The following is a 14,068-nucleotide window of genomic DNA, read 5'->3' on the forward strand; positions in this document are numbered from 1 at the left end:
CTGTGTGAGTCAGTTTGAACTGAGAACAAGAGGCTGAAGGTTGAAAATAAGTAAAAAATATTCAAATGAAAACCGGTTTAAAATATTACTAAATGAATATTTAATCTCAACAATACTGAAATAACACTGGTTTAAATCTCACAGGATCTCATGGCAATATTTAAATGTTAGATTAGAACTCAACAAAGCTACATTTTTAACTTCTCAGCTTCACAGGACATTTTTGAAAATAACCTCATCGAACAGGATCTACGGGAAGTTAAACTCTGCAGTTATTTTAGCAGACGGTAGTTTCACATGAATATAAACCCTATCAAACATCAGCACATTTGTCACTTTATTACTGAACCTGTTTTGAGGAGTTAGTCTTTTCATATTTGTGGAGGAAGAAAATTTGAAGAAAATGTTTCTCAGATTAGTTTTGCTCTGTTCATGTTTGTGGCGTCTGGATGGTGAGTTTTAAATGTGTTTTTATGGCTTCAGTTGTTTCTGTTCTGGTGATTCTATCATGTGATAAATTACTGGTTAAATGAGAACGAATATTCAATGTTATTATAGAAATATAAATAATTGAATTATGATTTTACTGTCAAATCAAGTTTGAATTTAGCTCTATACGTATTAGGGATTTATTAAGCATAAAATAATTATGAAGCTCAGATACTCAGACAGTATTAGTTTGAGAGTGACATTAAACATTAAAGTGTCAGTTCTGTTGTTTAATGATGATATTTAAATTTCAAACCAATTACTTTTTGTTAATCTCCCTCCTTACGTATATACATCTATTTCAATTTTTTATTCATCATCTTTTGTCTTTGAGCTTCAGCAGAATATTATAATCTTCACATTCAAATGAATAAAGTATTTTAGTGAAGCTTCATCAAACTAACAAAACAAAGCTTTAATATGTGAAAAACTCTGTTCTTCAGGAGTGTTTGGTGTTAATACTGATGTATTAGTGATGGAGGGAGGTCCAGTCACACTAGACTCTAATCTCACTGAAGTGACGGATGATGATGAGATTCAGTGGAGGTTTGGAAACACTTTAATCGCTGAAATCAAAAAACAGGCCGACGGCTTCACTGTATATGATGATGTTCTTGATGGGAGATTCAGAGACAGACTGAAGCTGGACAAACAAACGGGATCTCTGACCATCACAAACACCACAACTGAACATGCTGGACATTATCATCAACAGATCAACAGTGTGAGAGATAGTTTTAGATGGTCCTTCGCCTGGAACTTCGATCTCACTGTCTTTGGTGATTTAAATATCAGTTTCTCCTGTTTTATATTTGAATCAGCAGATTCAGCACACATATTTAATTATTAATCCAAACTCCATTTTGGTTCTGTTGTTTAATGATGATATTTAAATTTCAAACCAATTACTTTTTGTTAATCTGTGATGATCTCTGTTTCTGTTTGTTCTCTCTCTCTCTCTCTCTCTCTCTCTCTCTCTCTCTCTCTCTCTCTCTCTCTCTCTCTCTCTCTCTCTCTCTCTCTCTCTCTGTGTGTGTGTGTGTGTAATGACACAGTTCAAATATCCGTGAATGAGGGAGATTCAGTCAATCTAAACTCTCGTATTACTGAACTGAAAGACGATCTGATTCAGTGGAGGCTTGGAACTGATTTAACTTTAATCGCTGAAATCAATAAACAGACCAACAACTTCTCTGTATATGATGATGTTCTTGATGGGAGATTCAGAGACAGACTGAAGCTGGACAATCAAACTGGATCTCTGACCATCACAGACATCACAACTGAACATGCTGGAGTTTATGAACGATGGAACAAGTTTTTCAGGAGGCCTCCTTTTATTCATCTCACTGTCTACGGTGAGTTAAATATCAGTTTTATTTATTACAACTAGATCTGAAGAAGTATCTCATCATGACTAAGTAGTTACAATCACAAATTCAGGTTTATTTTTAATCAAATTGTTTTAAATGCTCTACTTTTGATCAGTTTTGGTTCCTCTCGATGTTTCTTCCTCATCTGCTTGAATATCTTCATTCATCCTCATTTCTCTTTATTCTCTCATGTTTTCCAGCTCGTCTGCCTGTTCCTGTCATCAGCAGTAACTCTTCAAACTGTTCTTCATCTACATCTTCATCAAACTGTTCTCTGGTGTGTTCATCAGTGGTGAATGTGAGTCATGTGACTCTCTCCTGGTTCAAAGGAAACAGTTTATTGTCCAGCATCAGTGCGTCTGATCTCAGCATCAGTCTCTCTCTACCTCTGGAGGTGGAATATCAGGATAAAAACACCTACAGCTGTGTGCTGAACAATCCCATCAGCCACCAGACTCAACATCTGGACATCACTCAACTCTGTCACACATGTGCAGGTACGGCAGCACGGCTGATATTAGTTGATGTCAGCGCTGATATTAGCGTTTATTGACTGAGCTGATCTCAGTTTGATGTTTTTATTCCTCAGTCCACTGCTGTGGTCCCACTGAAGCTGTGATCCGATTGGTCCTCTCTGCTCTGGTGGGCGTGGCTACTGTCATGCTTGTGGTTTATGACATCAGATCCACAAGAGCTGAACGAGATCAAGCTCATATTCACACATCAGAAACCTAAATGATTGTCATTTCTCACAAATCTATTTCAGTCATTTATTAATCCTCATTTATTTGAATGCCTTTATCTGCTGGTATTGATGTTCATTTATAGGCAGCTCATTTGAACATAAACACATTAATATATAACAGCTCTCTCCCTCTTTTTGCTTTTTTTCATTAACATTTAAAAAAAAATCCAGTTTAAAGGCTTTATTGTTTATATTTCCCTCATATAAGAGTCACACAGATCTCACTTCTGCTGTATATCTGTCATATGTATTTTCTTGCCTTTATCAATAAAGTTTTCTCACTCTGAGGTTCAAGAGTCTCTCCATGTTTTATTACAATATATTGAGCGCCGAAAACAAGCTTTACCCCTGATTTTCTGCCATAAACTACATATACCTCTGAAACATATTACTATTTATTTTATATAAATGTATTAAATAATACATAATAATGTAATGAGTTTACACAACTTTCCAAAATATGAAAAATAAACAAAGAGATCAATCAGAAAAGAGAGAAAGATGCCAGATTTACCATCACTCCCTCCCTTTATGCCAAGGTAATATAACACAATGTATAGTGTTATTTAATATACATCAAATTCTTAAAAATATATAAACTTATAATAACTGTGTAAGCACATCATCAGTCTGTGAATGTTTCTCCTGTCCAGCAGGAGGCGCTCGGCTCTAAAATGTCTAATTTTAACCCTTGTCTACATTGTGAACAGTTAAAAAGCTATCATTTTCACATCTATGTGTGCGTGCGTGCATGTGTGTGCGTGTGTGTGTGTGTGAGAGTGTGAGTAAAGGCACTGTGAGGAACAGGCTTGCCTATAGACCTGCACTTGTTCAGGGTAATAAACACGTGGACTTAAACAAAACAGACTTAACATCAACAGCGCTATCCAGTTTGGCTTGCAGGATTCTGGTGGTCTGGAAAAGCAGAGTCGAAGCTAATGGACGGAGTAGTCCTGGAGGAGCCAGCGTCTCCATTAAGCTGCATTAATGCATTCAGGAGAGACTCATCACGTGGCTCATCTCTTCATATCCCATTTCAGATGCGCTCCAGCTCTCTGAAAGCCATGCAGGCAGGGACGGCACCCTTTATCTGATATTTAGAGTTTGGGCTCCAGATGAAAGTGCCACTTTTGTCTCGGTGCCTCCGTTGACCCATACGCACAGAGCATGTCCAACATCCCGTCTAGGCTTTCTGCTTCATCAAACCGGGGAGACGCGTGTCGTCCATTAGCAGAGTAGATCAATTTCATGGGGTCCAGGAGGTTGGCCTGAACTCTTTATAGATCTCCTTCCTCCGTCGAGCATAAGATCTCGTGTTTGACAGCTGGCAAACTGTCTGGTTATTGTTCTGAGAGCTTTGCAGAGCAGCGTTAATGTCCTGTTTGGGAAAATATTGTGAAGTGGTGCATACGATATTGTCTTGGAACTGCTTGATGGGTTTCCCAAATGTCTGGAAAATGTAAATGTTGTTTTCCATTGTTAACCATTATAGATAAATGAGATAAATGTTACACCAATAACAAAATTCTGTCAATTGTGTGCGCAAAAAAAGTAAAGCTGCAATTCCACCGCAGGAACTTTGGGCTGGTACTCGGTGGGCAGTGTTGCCACAGTTACTTTGAAAAAGTAATCTGATTACTGATTACTGATTACTCCTTTAAAAAGTAACTTAGTTACTTTACAGATTACTTGATTTTAAAAGTAACTAAGTTAGATTACAAGTTACTTTATAAGTTACATTCAGCAGTTGCCGACAACACCCCTGCCGCCTCAAAATAGAAATGACAACCGTTTTTGGCAACACACTTTATTGCATTTATGCCCGAGCCTGACGGCCCCGACTTTTTTACGCCCCTTTTTTTGGCTTCTCCTTCGTTTTATATTTATTTTAATAATTAAAATGAACAATGAGATGTGCTGGTGGAAACAACATGAGACCATGATAGCTTGCGCCACTGTCAAGATATGGCTCGCGCAGGGTTAAAGAGTCCGTCTCTTCAGTGCAGCTGCTAGAGTTATGGCCTTTTTACAACTGGTTCCTTCATTCATTTTCTCTGACCAGGTATCTATCTGATTGCGAAATGACCAGGAGTAGGCCTAATGCCTCCCGAGAGTCTTTCGAGACGTATTTAATTCCGATCACTCAAACAAACCAATTCAGAAGGTGCATGAAAGCATTTCAAACTAAACCGGACAAATGTAAGTGTATTGGTTGTTTAAACCAAATGTGTAAATTTTACTCCTGGCAAATAATTAAAAAATAAATGTGTGAGAGCTTATGTTGTAGTCAGATAGATATGACGGTGCTACTGCAACATCGCTGCAAATGAGTAAAGCAAGCCAACGCATATGGCCGTAAATGAAACTTTAAAATAAGTCACACAAAACACAATCATCTTCAGTATAAATTAATGAGACTAATGATCTTACCAGTGCTTAGGTCGCTCTCTCTCATATTGCGATCTTTGAATTTGAAATGGGCTGCTGAATAAAATGCTGGGATCTTTTGCTTTGATGTGAACTCCATTAAATGAGCATATACTGCGGGAATTGAAGATCGGATTTATATTAATTTTGCTGAAGTGTAAGGTAGGCTATAAGACAACCTGTACTTTCTTTTTTTCTTTTTTTTTTAGATTGTGTAGGCCGTTTCGTTTTTTTTTTTTTGAGCGCCGTTGCGAGCAGTAGGATAGCCTATCAGCATGCCTCAGCTCGTCAAAAATGCCTTTGTGGGGGTATAATAACTAGCCTACTTTGTTTTTGATGTCAAAGTAGTTATATTTCATTTCATTTCTTTATTAAGTTCATTTCGAAAAATGTTTAGAGCAATTTTTTGTTTGTTAAATTAAAGTTTTAATTTTTTTATGTGACGACCCAGTGAGTTAACCGCATATAGCCTAGTCTCTCAAACCAACTCTTGAATTGTCTTGCCTATATTATAAACTTTAATTTAACAAACAAAAAATTGCTCTGAACATTTTTCTTAATTAGGTTTATAAAGAAACGAAACGAAAAATAACTACTTTGACATTAAAAACAAAACTGAATTATTTTAATGGCTGCAACAATGTAAAATAAATAAATAAAAACACGGGCTCCAGCCGGACTGAGAATTTTGATAAGCTGTCGGTTTTTACAAAGGAAAATGACTAAAATAGTAACTCACAGTGACTTGGATAAGTAACTTTAATCTGATTACTGGTTTGGAAATAGTAACGCGTTAGATTACTCGTTACTGGAAAAAAGTAGTCTATGTAACGCGTTACTGGCATCACTGTCGGTGGGTTTCGACCGCAGGAACTGGGGTCTAAATGAAGTTCCGGGTAAATATTTACGCCTCCAAATGGCCCTGCTCACAAGGTAGTACTTTCTCAAAGTTCAGGAACTTTCAAAGGCAGGTTGCTGTAAAAAAAAGGTCCTGGTACCAATTTGTCCAGGTAATTTTGGTGGAAACGGGGCTTTAATATATTAGGCCTATCCTACAATGACCCCGTTTCAAGTTGAACGGGATGTTTTTATTGTGATGTTGCAATGATGTGGCCGACCAAACCTATTTTGAAACATGCCAGTTATAATTGCACTTCTTGTGCGTCACAAAAGTGGCATGTTTTATTTCTCTTTAATCTAATGTGATAACTCAGCTAACAGGTCCCCTGCTGAACGTCCCGTTCCCTGAACGTCCCGTTCCCTAAACTTTAGCAAAGGTGATGAACTAATTTGATAATGTGTAATAAACAAACGTTCATGCTTGGTTCCAGATTTGAGATTTAAGGGGGGCCAAGTGACATTCCTAGTGGGCCGGAGTTTTAACATTATTTAATTTTTTTATTTTTTAAACTTTATTTTATCACAAAAGGAGCAGGTCTTAATATAAACTCTATATATAAACACACAAGGCTCAACACTAAGATAGTTTACTGGTTACCTGCCCTGCTAACATTTTCACTGGCCCCATGGACAAGAACCACCCAATTTTATTAGATCAATGATATTGGACCCACTAAATACCATCTATAATTCTGCTCACCGACCCCTAACCAATAACACTTCATTATTAAACACACTTGAGATGCGTTAGTTCCACTTTTTGTATGTTTTCTTAATTCTTTTCTTAACATGCACAGACAAATCCATATTAAACCCTGCGGCTTGTGAAGACAAGCGTTGATGTCTTAAGATATGAAACAATTGGTTTGTGTGAGAAACCGAACAGTATTTATTAAATTTTTTACTTCTAATACAACATGTCCAACAGTCTCGAGTGTGCCATCACTTCCTGTGCGTGAGGTCTGTACACAATTTTGCGTTGTTTACAAAGATCTCTAATAGGTTTTGTTACCACTGACATCATGCATTATTAGACGACTGACAGACTGCAACAGTTGGAGTTAAAAATTGACTGAAGAAACAAAGTCACCTATATTTTTTACGCCCTTGAACGCTGATGTGTTCTCCAGCTTCTATGTGTTTACTAGAAGCACGCAAGCGCAACTCGGCCGTCGTTATGTTAAGTCCCGCCCACCGACTCTATACACGATGTGATTGGCCCGACCAGAGTTTGGTTTTTACAGATCAGATGTGTATTGAGAGTTGCTAGACGATCCTCGTGGCAGATTTGCTGCCGCTAGGGTGCGTCTAGATTTCTAGGCTAGTATTTTGAGGGATCTCCCTAAAAATATGGAGCTGAATTCAACATTTCACCAATTTTAAAATTGGTTGTTATTTGGTTCAGGGCCAGGGTGGGCCGAACTCCTGATTATGTGGGCCAAGCTCCTGGTTACCCCTGTGGAGCCAGGTCTTCTAATAACCATCATAAAATATTTGTTCAAAATGACCTGGTCTTTAAAAATATATATTTTTAAATGGTATAAACAGTATATAAACATGGAAGGTTGGAAGTTCATTTATTTATAACATTTTTTTACATAACTAATTTGTTTACGTTATATAAAGCCTTAACGTTCTGCATAATTAAGGGCGTGGCCACTTTGAGTGACAGGTGGATAGCCATTTTTTTTACAGTCCATAGTTATACTATTTTTTTCCTGCTAAAATAGTTGTATTGCTCAGTTAGGGACACGTACATTTCAACCGATCTGCCCACATTAGCACTATATGATAATTGAAATGAGCTGATAACATCACTGTTCTTTTTTTTCCAATTTCTGTTGCATTATTTTTCTGTTTACACTGTGAAGCTGCTTTGAACCAATCAGCATTGTAAATAGCGCTATATAAATAAATGTGACCTATAACCAACAACAACAACAAAAAAACATTTTAAAAACTGGACATTTTGAACATTCTGAAATAACATTTTTGAAATCTAATGGGAACGTTACCAAAACGTTCTTAGAAGAACCAATTTTTTTTTTAGCAAGGAAAGCACTGTTGAGGCATCCAAAGAGATTGCAGCAATTCAGAGGTATGTGTGTGGGCTCGGCAGTTACTGTAATAATAACATATTTAATATGCTGCAATTAAACTCCCACTATTGCTCTGAAAGAAGCCATTTACTCCAAAAGAGCAAAGAGCAGGACGTGATGTCTCTGGCCTGCCTTTTAATATAAAAACGCTTCAGGCCTGACATTAAATCAGTGTATGACCTTTAGAGCGACAAACAGAAGACACACTACAGAAATTCGAACTTTGCGTGTGTGACACAGATGTATTATGATGCATCAAAACTGTTCTGATTTAATCTGTCTGCGCTGTGCAACCCATTTGTCTTGCGTAGTACTAAAGGGGATGCGATATCATAAACAATGAGTAGGACTTTTGTTTCACATCACTTTTCAGAAGAAAACAATGATAAAACAGGCCACTTCTGCAAAATGTCACAATATTCCACTAAAATAACCTTGTTGGCACGTTATTGTGTCAAAACAAGTTTTATCAGTGCTGCGCTTATGTTTGTTGAAAGCAATCGTGGTGTTTTGTTTATTTTAATATTTAGTGTTTTTTCATGCTGGTCAGCATTTACTGAATAAAAGGGCGTTCATGGTACATCAAACTCATCTACAAAAAAGAGAAAGAATGATCCAAAATGATAATGCCACTAGTTTTGGGTGTGTTTTTGAATTAATCTAAAATACTTTTGCATTTATAATGCACAAAGCACTGTTACATGGTAAAGTTACTGACTTAAGTAATCTTTTGGATGAAATTATTGAATCAAACACAATCACAAGTCAAAGTTCAAAAGTTTATGCATAGCTGATGAGTCCAAGTTTTTTTTTTTTCTTCATGTTTCATCACAGAAAAATGTAGCTGGGGCCTTTAGTCTCAATACTTTTTGCATTTGTTTGTGATCCATGTATGAATCATGGCAAGATGTGCATAAAGACATTACCGTCTTCAAGCCAAGGTTTTCTCTCGTCTTCAAGGTAATTTTAAAATGTTGGCTCGTATTAACTGTGATTTAAATAGCTTGAGATAAAAGTTTCTTTTGCGATCAGTTCAACCAAATGATGACCCGAGATGGAGAGAATCTTGATCCTTTTACCTCCAGGGCAACGAAGAATTAAATACCTTATTTAAATCACACCATCAGATCCTAATTAGTGGCCATGAGTTCTGGACTACCTGAGGATTTGGAGACATCAGGAAGTGTTTGTACGTTGTTGATATGCTGTCAGTGATCCAGACACAAATCTGGAAGGCTCGACACAGGAAATGAAGAAACAACATAGCCACAAGTGATGAAAAAAAGAGCCCTGTTGCCAGATTGCCACCCGTGTTTACCAACAGAACAAATGGCGCTCTTATGGATATAATGGGCAAGTCTAGATTAACGTCTAGTTTAAAGGTCTCGCAAAAGGTCAGGCTGTTAACAAAGCAGGGAAGTGCTTTCCTTAACATCTAACATTTTTTCTGTGCATCCAGTCCAGTGTGTTAGAGGCTGTAAGTGAGATATAAACTACATCCATATTAAAACTACAACACTACGCTTAAAGTGGTAAAGTCAAGCGTTTCCCTTGAGCAATGGCTGCAGACAGCATTACCGTCTCATTCAGAGCGGCTCTATTCTCCGCTGCCTTGTCTCAGCGTCTGGTCTTGATGGATTGCCTGTGCGAATGATGGAGCGGTGAGGGAGAGATGATGAATTATCCATGTCAAGACTGCTCCTAAAGGCGGAGGGGGCTTGAAGTACATGCCACCCAACAGAAAAAATACTGATCTCAGATCAGCTGCGGTTAGGCATGCTTCAGGATACTATGCAATCCACCACTGAGGGGTGTTGCATATGCCACTAAATTCTGGATGTCCACTGGCTTCTTTAGAACAGATTACCATGCCACCTGTCCTCACCATCCAGGATCGGGCTTTGATGTGAGCACAGGGGTGGCTGCCAGATGTGGAGGACCATCTGTGGTCTGGAGCCTCCAATGCAGGCAGTCTTTTAGGATTTTATGCTCATCTGCTCAAGAGGATGTACGTAACCACAGATGTGATCATTCTGAACCAGGCTCTCTCATCATTCAGTACATCATAGTATTAAAAGAAATTTAGTAAAACAGTAACAGACTCGAGTTCACTGCAAGTTTGATGCACTGTAAACCCTAACACCCAAAATAATTAATTGGTTTGAGTAGAGCCAACTTAAACTAATTAGTTCAATCAAATTAACTTTTATGAGTATTTAGATCTCCTTCTTTAGAGTTTACAAAAAGGAAAAAGTGTATGTAATCTGAATTGTTTCATGAACTTGTTCTTTTAATTTAAGCAAACTTAAATTTAACTGAAACTGGGCTGTGATTTATATTTCCCAGCATGCTTTGCCATGACACTCAAAAGGGAGAGTAAATGCAAAGTGTTATTATGGGCATCGGAAGCAACAAGAAAAAAAAGTGAGTGGGTCCTCATCCAGAATTTATTCTGGAGTAAATGCCCTTTATAATAAGTTCAAATAGCCCGCCTTGTTTACTAAACATCTGGTTGGGCCAGAAAAAAATTACAGAAGACACTGAGTTATGTCAGAAGTAATCGTGTAAGGGTAAAGCACATGGCAGAAAGTTTCGCTGCAAATCGACCCGAGGTTCAAATCTGCCTTCTTGCCGAACTCGTTCTAATCCCTTATCACATATCAGATCAGAAATGCATTTATTCTGAATAAAATTAAGAAAATATTAGAAAAGTTGAAATAAACCATCTAACATGTGCTTAAATATAAAATGTTTGTCGGTTAGGGGTAGGTGAACAGACACGTGCTGAATTAGTGATGGTAAAAGTGAGCTGGTCCAATATCATTGGTCTTAAAAAGTGTGTGGGTCTTGTCCCAACCACATACAATGGTCCCGATGGCCAAGAGTGTAATATAATGGGGGTTTTTTTGTGCAAGACTAATGTTTGTTTAATGTTTTGTTCTGCTAGTTTAGAAGAGTGTTTGTTATGTTGGTTTTTTTGGGGGGTTACCATCATGGTAACGAGTTGAGCATGATCTTAGTTTGATATAGTATGTTAAGTGTTCTACATGTCCTACTCATTCAGCAATTGCTATGCTATCCTAATGCTTTCAAAGCTTGTAGTGGGAAGTTTGGATCATTTTACTGACTCTGATCTTTGAATCTTGTTCAGCACAATGGATGAATCTTATTTACATTTGCATTTTTTTACATTTATGCATTTGGCAGACGCTTTTATCTAAAGTCATTTTGTTAAAAAGCTCATGTTAAATTTTCCAACACAAAAAATAAACTATAAGCTAATGCAGCCATGGCCAAACTTTGAGAAAGTAATCAATTAATTGCTTAGCTTGCTTCAGTCTGTTAGTTCACCTCACATTTAATCGCATTCAGTCCGGAAACAGAAAAGATCTGAGAGATTAACTAATCGTTTCTGTTTCCGGTGACTGCATAGCCTTGTCTATGGAGCGGGACTTGATGAACGAATGATTTGAACCCGAAGACTCGAGGGGTGAACTAATCATTTCTGTTTCCTGTACAGAACATAATACATACGGGGTGTTGTGCATGCGTGGTCAACACAAAATTACCGACTCGCTTTCTGAGACAACTCGTTGTTTTCGAGAAAAGGTTAAAAATGTGTTCAAAGTGAACAAACGACACAAACAAACGTTCATGAACGACTATCCAAAGCATTGTGATATTAACATGGTAGCATTTTTGCTAGTTAAAGCTAGCCAAGTTTCCACTACAAAAAAATGTTTTAGTTGATAATTTTAGGTGGAAAGGTGGTCAGTTTACGATGTTAAGCTCTGTATTATTGCCTCAAAAAAGATTCAATAGGGAACAAAGACAAAACAATTTGCTAGACCTACATAAAACCATCTTAGTGCAGCTTAGTCTTATGGTTCTGTAGACCGATTTCTGAGAATCAGTTGTGTTGTGTTTGGCAACAATTCTGCATCTTGACCACATGGTGGAGCCTTGCAGATTTGTGTAGTCCTATATAAAAGAATTTGACTGTATGTTCCAAGAAATTTAGGTCAAAACTTGCATGCAACTTACTGTATATCGGAATTAATTCTTGTTATTTCATGGTCTATGCCATGGGAAAGTCTTCAATTCTTTTCAGGTTACACAAGAGAAAGAACTTTTCCCTTGTTTAGTCTGTTGTGATGGTCCACCTTATGAACAGAGGGATTCTTCTTGGCGCACTTGAGTGGGCTGCAGCTCTGGGTATCTGCCACATACCACCAAGGCCTCCGTGTAGACGGCACTGTGTCTTTGTGCGTCTGTCTGTGTGTGTGTGTGTGTGTGTGTGTGTGGGCGTTTCTTCCGAGCAGAGCGACGGGCTGGCATGGCATCCGAACATACACTGCCCACTCGGACCAAAACAAGCCACACTTCTTCTTCACTACGCTGGCACAGAAGCCGGCAAAACAAACAAACCAAGGGCAGCAAAAGTTCTGTCACTCCATGTCACTGAAAGTATTATAGCTACAGTGTTTTTTTAATGGAAAATTTGAAAGCAATATTGGGAAAAATGTTATCTTATGTTTGGTTACCATAAAATTTGAATGTTTAGACAGTTACTGGTTAGCTAAATTTGGTGGTAATAGTTATCATGTAGATCTGAAATGACCACAGACAACATTTACGTCACTTCATGCCATTTCTTTCCAACATACCTGAGGTTTCACTGCAGCGTTACGGAAAGAGGGACTGGTTAAATTGTCAGTTTATGTGAACACTTCCTTATTAAGTTCAGATTGATTTTTAAGTGTTCTTGAGATCTGCCAGTTAATTTAGAAAGGAAACAACGACGACTCTTGTCCGTTGTCAAAAATTGTTAGCATTAAACATTTTAATCTGGAACGTTTTTTTTTTCCCGTTTGCCCCTGAAAAACATTTGAGCGTTAAAATGCGATGCAAATAAAACCAAAATTATTACTGTAGAAAACTCAAAATATTTGCACACATTTTGATTAGTTGACAGGATGGACAGTGCTCCTTTATGGGATACTGTAGACTAAAATTAAATAAATTTTTAGTATTTACTCACCTTTCATGTTCCTCCACTATTGCTGTTACTTTTTTCTGTGTTTATGATTATCATGTAAAATATTTTACTGTGCGCCACGTTAACAAAAAAAAGGAACAATCTACATGTATGGAACAACATGCGGATAAATAATTAATGACATAATTTCTGGGTGAACTTTTCCTTTAAGGAACAGTCAGGGGGCCAAAATGAGGGGGCAAGGAGGAGAGAGAGAGAGAGAGAGAGAGAGAGAAAGAGAGAGAGAGAGACAGAGAGAGAGAGAGAGAGAGAGAGAGAGAGAGAGAGAGAGAGAGAGAGAGAGAGAGAGAGCGAGAGAGAGAGAGAGAGAGAGAGAGAGAGAGAGAGCATTAAGCACTAAAAGCTTTCCTCCTCTGGCTAAAGGCTAATGTTATTGCCATGGTGAAGAATTCTCTGGAGCTGGAGAAAAACGCGCTGAGGTGATTCATAAATGGACCGTGAGGATCCTCTGGGACAATAATTAGACATATTTCAGTCTCTCTTTCCTCCATCCCACTTTTTTCTCTCTCAGGTGATGGATGGACAGCATTCATTTGGTCTCGGAACAAACTGGTGGAGTTTTTTGCGATAGTTTTAGCTGTTAATTAGACGTTTCCTTACCTCAGATCGGCAGCGCGCGAAACGCTAGTCCAACGGTTCATCTTTTGAATAATTAATTAGATCGTGCTTACGTAGCTGATAGCCGTCCAATGGCAAACGAGTCTTTTATAAACTTAGTTAAATTGTTCTGACGTCGCCCTCTGTCCTTCCTATAGGAAGTGCTTTTACTTTACATATTAATTGCGTTGTTTTGAGTCGTTTGGTATTCGTCAATGGCTAATACATGGCTCATGAATACTAAGAGGCAAACCTTCACCATAGTAGGAATGGTAAATTCGCGTCGGAGTTCGCTGTGAAATGACATGATCTGGTGAGGTTCACTTCACTTGCAACATCCTCATGTGAACCCTACGGTCACAATCCATGATATAATGCG

At 37.9% G+C, this 14,068-nt stretch overlaps 1 protein-coding gene across 1 annotated transcript; it reads left to right on the top strand.

The window, feature by feature from the left end:
* The first annotated feature begins 344 nt into the window (after nt 1-344).
* LOC137039389 (SLAM family member 5-like) lies at nt 345-2,879 on the top strand. Its single transcript, XM_067414709.1, has 5 exons — nt 345-452; nt 933-1,268; nt 1,545-1,847; nt 2,063-2,359; nt 2,452-2,879. Exons 1-5 carry the CDS (start codon nt 404-406, stop codon nt 2,595-2,597), a joined length of 1,131 nt encoding a protein of 376 aa, XP_067270810.1. The 5' UTR covers nt 345-403; the 3' UTR covers nt 2,598-2,879.
* The last annotated feature ends 11,189 nt before the right edge of the window (nt 2,880-14,068 follow it).

This window comes from Pseudorasbora parva, chromosome 14 (assembly GCF_024679245.1).
Source record: "Pseudorasbora parva isolate DD20220531a chromosome 14, ASM2467924v1, whole genome shotgun sequence".
NCBI lineage: Eukaryota > Metazoa > Chordata > Actinopteri > Cypriniformes > Gobionidae > Pseudorasbora > Pseudorasbora parva.

Coding starts and splice junctions, on each gene's coding strand:
- LOC137039389 (XM_067414709.1), top strand. CDS start 404: ATGTTTCTCAGATTAGTTTTGCTCTGTTCATGTTTGTGGCGTCTGGAT. Junction 1,848..2,062: donor TATTCATCTCACTGTCTACG/GTGAGTTAAATA, acceptor CATGTTTTCCAG/CTCGTCTGCCTGTTCCTGTC. Junction 2,360..2,451: donor ACTCTGTCACACATGTGCAG/GTACGGCAGCAC, acceptor TTTATTCCTCAG/TCCACTGCTGTGGTCCCACT.